Here is an 8,057-nt window from a genome sequence, read left to right on the forward strand (position 1 = left end):
TAAATTGAACTCCACAAGTTGACCCTTTACTAATTAGTAGAAGACAAAAGTGGCAGTCACATCCTTGTACTAAGTTAAATATTTAGACATTTTGACACAGCATGTATGTTTAATATTGGTACAGGTAAAATATGTTTTTTTTAAACAGGAAACAAAATCTTGAGAAATGTTAGCAAAAATAATGCTTAAGGGACACTCCGCCTCACTGGTCCACACAGTTACGGTGTGGACCAGTGATGTCATTTGTGCATGAATGACATCACTGGTCCACAACTTTACACAAATCAACTCTCAATAACTGTCAAACTAAATGAATGCTTACACAACTGTTTACACCTTTCGGATATGTGTGAGATTCTGTGCAAAATAAATCAGCATTGAAAATCAGCAGTGTCCCTTTAAGTAACATTTTCGGCCATTTTACTTTTTGAAATGGTCTGAAGCTATGGAAGAGGTTGGCTGGCTTTAAAGGCCTTGTGATGATGGACTGAGGTAAACTCTTTCTGTTTTGGCCACAGTATCGGTGTAAACCATCCCTGTGTTGAAAGCAACGTCCGCTAAACCAAAGCCTACATTCAGTTCAGACTGGAAGGTGTTGAAATAAGTCAAGCCAGACTGTCCAGGGCACATCTTTATTCTGGTTGAGAAAATGTGAACCTGCTTTTTTGTGAATACACCATATCTGTGCACACTCTTGGCTGCGACGAGGCAGACTTCAGTATCAGACAGACTCAGTAAAACAGATTCAAACCAAGAAAAAGAAGAGAAGAGAGAAGAAAAGGCCACCTGCAAGTGGGAAGCGTTAAAAATCCGAAACAATCATTGCAGAAAAGAAAATCACACTTCAATATCTCAGTCATATAATAGGATTATTCAAATACTCGAACAGAGGCAGCACAAAATATCTTACCAGCTTTTTTCAACACAAATCACAGTCCTTTCAAACTTCTGCTCGAGCACTTGCTGCTGGGGAAGCAAACGGCACCCTGAAAACGACGCGGGGAGTGTCTCAAGGCGGCCGCAGCAGAAGTGCATGCTGGGAGGACGCATGGCAGGCGTTTGGTCAGAGAAGGCAGTTTGGTCAAATTTACAGAAAACACATGATGCAGTTCATCTGATAAGAATTTCACGGCGTTCTTGACAAATAGTAGTCTTGGTATAAACAGAATTTGGCTCTAATCTTTTCATCAGTACAGTTTATATAAATAACAGCATCAAATTTATAAGAGTATCAATCTATGACACTGGGGGGGGGGGGCTTAATTTTTAGACCACATACTGTAAGTGGACATATATTACATTCATTACCCCCGTATGCTCCCAAAACATCAAGAGGAACCTCAGAACACAACTGCATAAATCCCCTCTCTCCTCTCAATGACACCCCCATATCTCTATCTCTCTCTCTCACACACACACACACACACACACACACACACACACACACACACACACACACACACACACACACACACACACACACACACACACACACACACACACACACACACACACACACACACACACACACACACACACACACACACACACACACACACACACGTAGATGTCCAGTGCCCAACAAAGATTCCATAAGATGTTCAATGATTGCACAAAGCACTTACAGTAAGCCCATGTATAAGTTAAGGCTTCAGACTCACATTCTTCGTTCACAGGCTTTAACTGCATAGAAGGAAAAGTGTGGAAAATCATTCTAATATAAAGTCGACAGTAGCAGGCTGGTAGGTTTGCATGGTTTGCATAACTCTTTTGGATCAACAGTATAAAAAAAATCATTGTTCTCATTGCTTGGTAGGTAATATAAAATATCTAAAGGCCAGTGTTTATCACAGCTTAAATGGTACAGTAATGTAAGGCTTCTATCTTATTGATTCAAGATGGCAACTGTCTCATCAAACTGTCAGCTCAAAGCCCACAGATAAACCTGACACATTTGTTTTCAAGGTTTCTGTAAAGTTAAAAATATAATATACTGTATATAAAGTAAGGACAGACTGCAAAAAGCTGTGTCTCGTTCAGGGCTACGCTACAGCTTCTCAACACAGTTGACAGTAATAACGCTTTCGTCAGGAACTATGGAGACAAACAGGTATTTGGTTCAACTCTCCCTCCTCTTGAACTGATGGAGCAGAGGAAGGGGAGGGGGCGGTGGTCTCAGGTTTAAAAAGGGGCCGTGGCTATTATTTAAACCCCTCCCACGAGCTCTCCGACACAATCCCTCGCCCCCGCCTGCTCATGCCGGCCAGTTTGCCTTTGGCGCGGGCCGTCCACCTGACTGCCGTGGAATTCCTGGAGTCCGACAGGTTAGCGTAGCGTGAGGAGTCTTCCTCCAGGCCCCGGCCGGCCCAGGAGGCCAGGCCCAGCGGGGGACCCAGGGACTGGGGGAAGGACACCGGCGAATCCCCGGTCTGGCTCTCGGCCTCCGGGGCCTCGTCGGTCACCGTCTCGGTCCCGTCCCCGAGCTGTGGCGGCTCCCAGCCCTCCATCTTCTCCAGCTTCTTGGCAGGCGAGATCTGCCTCATCGTCATGGTGACGCTCTCCCAGAAACAGTGGCTCTTCTCCGGCTTGTCCTTCTTCTCCTTCTCCTTGTCCTTCTCGTCGTCCTTGATTTTCTTGTGAGATCTTGACCATGAATAGAGAACAGCAGAGAAAGGAAGAGAGGTACACACTTTAACAGGCAAAGAGACGGAGATGGGGAAGGTACACACATCCTTTACTTAAATAGAAGTACAGTTACTTGTCTAAAACTACAACGACTGCACCGCGGATATATGCCTCCGCCAACAAGTGAGCACTTGACATCCATGGCTGTCCATACTTTGATGTTTGAGCCAAATGTGAAGAAATTCCGTAAAGGCGTTCCTGAGATATCGCGTTAACAAGCTTGCAAATGGTGTTTGTGAGGTCACAGTGACCTTTAACTTTGACCTTTGACCACCAAAATCTAATCAGTTCATCCTGGAGTCCAAGTCGACATTTGGAGGTCAAGGCGTTCCTCAGATATCGCGTTAACGAACATCGGATGGACGGACGGACGGACATACGGACGGACGGACGGACGGACAACCTGAAACCATAATGCCTCCGGCCTGGCTATCGCTGGCGGAGACATAAAAAGACTGGTAAAAGTAGAATTACTGATTCAACTTGTTTACTCTCTGAAATGTAATCAAGGCTCTGAAATGCAATCAAGTATAAAAGTAAAAAGTATTTCTACTGGCTGTTTCTGTGCAAAGCTAACTGAACCTCACGTCATATTAAGATTAGTCTCTCCCCAGACTCAAATATTACGTTGAATCGCTGCGCTCCGCATACTACATATGAGTCTGTGCCAGTTCAAAGCCACTGCTGGTTTTGAAGGCGGGTTGAAATTGAATGAGTGACAAGTCGTAGCACCGATGAGAGAGCGGTTCGAAAAATGGGCTGCACCTCCCGTGTTGTCTGATCGCAAAGTCGTTACCGATTGGAGAGGACTGAAGCCATCACTGGCATATGACTGGCCAAGTGAACGGTTCCCTCCCATAACCAGCCCTCTGAGGGAAAGTGTTCCAGACCCAGAGAGAGCTCTGCAGCATGCCGTAACGTAGTGTATCAGCGTAAGAACTCTCATGGGTCTGGCGTTGAGACTACTGTATATTAAGATTAACAGAATTTCTGTGCGATGTGCGCGCTCAATTCTAGGGTGGGGACTCTGGAGATGATGAACCAAGCACTCAAGGACACACTCCAATTATCACTCTCCAATTATAGTAGTTGGCTACAGTACAGGTGGTGTCCCCAGGAGAGAGCCAATCCCCTGGCAGTTCCCGGCCCCACTGTGGGCGGCCTGTCCTCAGTGCAGCTATCATATCATATCATATACATACATAGCCATATCTATCATATTTCTTTTTGCATCTTCATTAAACTAAGATAGATATATATATATCTTTTTGCAATTTTTTGCATGTTATTTGCAAAGTTATATGTGCAGCCTACAGGGCAGGCAGGCAGCACTGTCTGAGGCTGGCACGGATTCCTGCCCTGTCAGTGTCTGGTCCAACCACTGGGGTTCCACCAGATCAGTAGGGAGACCGCGCATGCACCAACTCACACCGTCTCTGGGTGTGCCATGGCCGACCAACGGTGGAACGTCATCACTCACTTTTCAGACGGACGGACGAATAAACAAACAAACAAACGAATGGAGACCGATCCATAGTCCAAGTTATTTGCAACATAAAGTTGCAGCATACCCATATATACAGTAATCAGGAAGTGGGAACACACATTTTCAATACAACAGGATACTGGAATGTGAAGACGTAAGAGACAGGAGGGGAAGCGGGTGTGTTTCAGACATCTAAACACACAGCGAGCCATTATATAGGAATTCCCAGTGGGGTGATTTATTTGGGTTTTCCTCTCCATACACATTCCACTTCCTCAAGGGGGTCGGCGAGCTGATGAGGGCTGGCGAACGCAGCTCTATCTTATACAGTATGTAAACTAATATGAGTGGTTGGACGTGCAGCCATTATTTCCATTCAGGGGTGTAAATATTTTTCCTACACCCACTTGACCAGTAATGGCCACTGAACATGTCTCCATTAACATGATGTGAACCAGAAATGGTGAACACAGTGAACACACTCAGAGAAGGAGGCAACTGTGAACACTGAACACTGTGAACACTGTGAAGGGACAAGAGACTAGAAAGATTACTGAACGTTTTGAAGGCATTTGCCTCTCTTTCTATTTGTTTGCAGTAGGGTTCGAGCAATATGGGTTTTTAAAAGCAAACCCTGATATCAATACCACTATTTTCTACCAATATTGAATATCTTTAAATTTGACCAAATTACAAGGATTCAGATTCCACCTGGAATTGTGTTCATGGCAGGGTGAAAAAGCCTCTGTAACAGTCATTATGGCAATTTAAAAAAAATAGAAGCTCCTTAATTTAATTCAATTCTGGGTTTTAAATGAAGAAATTATTAATTTACAAAAAAATGCTGAACTATCCAAATTAATTAAATAAACTGTACAAAAAAAATCATTGCAGGTTTTACACTGACTTAAGTGGTTCCATAGTGTAGCAGTCATCACGTCTGTCTGAAGGTCCTGGGTTCAAGCCCCAGGGGAACCTGATCTATAATGTTGCGACTTGGAGGTTAAAACATGTTTAAAAGATTTTATAGTGTTTCTTTCATGTCAACAGAACATGACACCTTGTTACTGTATACATTTGTGAGCATATTCTAATCTTCTTCCTATTAAAAAAGTTAGATAATGAAGGCTGTTATACACAGCTGGTTTCACTACTGTTGACAAAATGCACTTATAAGAGTCGCTTTGGACAAAAGTGTCTGCTAAATAACATCATGTAATGTAATGTAACGTTACCTTCATCACATCAGAGCTGGACCACACTGACCCACTGATATCTGATATTTAATAAAAGGCCTGATCAAATCAATATATCGCTCTAACCCTAGTGTGCATAAGTAATGGCTCTGACAAGCTGTTGTTGGCTAGCCTGGGTAAACCCAGCCGCCACGTGACCTGCTCTCAGACCTGCTCTCAGTCACTACCTTGTGACTACCCTGCTAAGCCTGAGAGCAGGTCACTGGGGGCTGGGTTTACCCAGGCTAGTTGTTGGCCTCTGTCCACGCATAAAAGACATGATAAACACATACAACCTGTCCTCCACTCATAAATCCCCATACAAACCTTGTTGTTTCAGATCATTGTTGAACCTAATCTAAACATTTATAGATGTTACATTTATTTATACAATTATTATTTTTCTCTCATCCTGCCGTCAAAGTTAACCGTGTCGACTAACATTATCTATCTGTCAACAGGCTGTAACATGGGAAGACGTAATAACTTTGTAATGCCAACAGGAAGGAAGAGAGACCCTCCTGTGTGTGTAAGCTCACCCTCTGCGGTCTGCCAGCTTGACCCCGGTCAGCAGGAAGAGCTCGTCATCTTTAGAAGAGAACATCTTCTTCTCCCTCATCTTCTTCACCTTGGCCTCCTGTGTGAGAAAGCAGCAGTCATGAGAAGAAGCAGCAATGACCAAACTCATCTGTTGCACGTTTAGCTCGCTATCTCGGATGCCTCTTTGTGAATGATTTATGCTCCCCCATAAAGTCAAGCTGGCTGGAATTTAGAAAAGCAGTCGATTGTTGCATTATTGAAAGTTTATGGGTTTTAAAGGGTATTTTATGTTTTTTTTTCATGAGCTCTGCAGTCATGAAACTCGCTCTATATGTGTATATAAGTAAGTATATATAAGTAAATCATGCAAATCTTCATGTAAAGGTAGAAAATGAAAATCACTAAAAGTGCAGGTCGACGGTTTTTCTACAACAATTAATAATTGTAATAATTGTATTGCGATGGTTATTGAGTCACAATGTATTTGTGGCCATTAAGTACGGTAAGCTACCGGTAGTCAATAGTAGCCCAATACTTCATAATGTTATACTATAGTCATACTCCCTCTGCACATCCAACCTACCTACTTCACCATATTCTTATCATTGCTATCAGGAGAAAAACGAATAACTCATAACAATTTTGTTCGAACTTCAACTAAGGATTACATGTTCCTTCACAGGTTGCGAAAACTCTCTGGCATTGGGTTCATGAAACTTTAAAAAAAAAAGTTAGATAAACTTAAAAAAAACAACACAGCTGCTTTTCTTCATTGCTGAAAAGCTGACATTTTGGAGATTAAAATGTTTTAGCAACAAGGGCACTGTGACCACAATATCCCAAGGTTATTAAGAGTGAATATCAAAATGAAGTGTTCCAGGTTTATTTTCAGAAGCAAGCATTCTGTTCTGTTCTGTTCTGTTCTGTTCTATTCCATGTCTGCTGGCTTTCAGAAAAGATTGATAGAGAGAGAGAGGGAGACAGAGAGGGAGAGAGAGAGAAAGAAGAGAGAGAGAGAGAGAGAGAGAGAGAGAGAGAGAGAGAGAGAGAGAGAGTCTGAGTGATGTTGACTTGGCAGTGAGTGCGTACACACTGCATTCCAGTGGAAGAGCCTCCGCTCGCTCTGAGCCCCCGGACTCTCCTGTCACATCAGAATTCCTCCCTGCCCTCGCCGCTCACCTTGGAGCGCCGGTACCGCCCCGCTCGGCCCTTACAGAACACAATGCTGGCTCCGCTTCTCCCCCGCGCCTGCGAAGCCTTCCCAATGTCAACCGTCAAGGTCATCATAGCATTTACCCCTACTCACATCCGCGTCCTGCGTTGCCTCACTGTTATCGGGACATTCTCAGTGTGGACGGCATTGTTTGATGGTGAACTGGCGACCCTTTAAACTGTCTCTTTCCTGCAAAGGTTTTACCTATAGCGGAGGTACTCAAAGTCCTTACTTACACAACACCATTTTGTTCCAGACCAAAGGATGTGACAACACCGAACAACAAACAAGCAGCTGGAGGGGGAAGCCGTCACCTCACCATCCACACAGGAAGACCTACAATGCTAAGAACTGTCTGTCCCAAGATCAAGCGTCAGTACTTCACAGCACATGGCTTTAAACAGCACCGTTTGTACTAAACAAGGGGATATACACACGCTCTACATTGTCATCCAGCTCACAGAAGCACGCACACACACACACACACACACACACACACACACACACACACACACACACACACACACACGCACATGCACACGCGCACACACACACACACACACACACACACACACATACACACACACACACACACACACACACACACGCACATGCACACGCGCGCACACACACACACACACACACACACACACACACACACTTCCTATGTCATACATACTGTACTTACAATATATATATATATATATATATTACACTTTCTCTATATCAGAATCCTCCATTGATCTCTTCTCACAGATGCACAGTTGCTGATGAATGAAAACAACTGTCCTCTTCTCTCTGCACCATCATAACATCCCTGAGGGCCAGAGCGCTGCCATCTTCCTGTGTTTATTATCATCAAGAAATATTCATAGAATTTCATCCGTCAGCTATTTCA

General features: G+C 43.8%; 1 protein-coding gene across 1 annotated transcript in view; it reads right to left on the minus strand.

Annotated features, from left to right (window-relative positions):
- Positions 1-616: 616 nt before the first annotated feature.
- The window catches only part of LOC310782617 (testis development-related protein), a 19,744-nt gene continuing 12,303 nt past the window's right edge, over positions 617-8,057 (minus strand). The window contains exons 3-4 of the mRNA XM_083643301.1: positions 5,946-6,043; positions 617-2,643 (exon numbers count right to left, since the gene is read on the minus strand). Of these exons, the coding sequence (XP_083499427.1) occupies positions 2,202-2,643; positions 5,946-6,043 (540 nt within the window). The 3' untranslated portion in view covers positions 617-2,201. The remainder of the gene's footprint in view (positions 2,644-5,945; positions 6,044-8,057) is intronic.

Source organism: Poromitra crassiceps (assembly GCF_964638095.1).
Source record: "Poromitra crassiceps genome assembly, chromosome: 9".
NCBI classification, from domain to species: Eukaryota; Metazoa; Chordata; class Actinopteri; order Beryciformes; family Melamphaidae; genus Poromitra; species Poromitra crassiceps.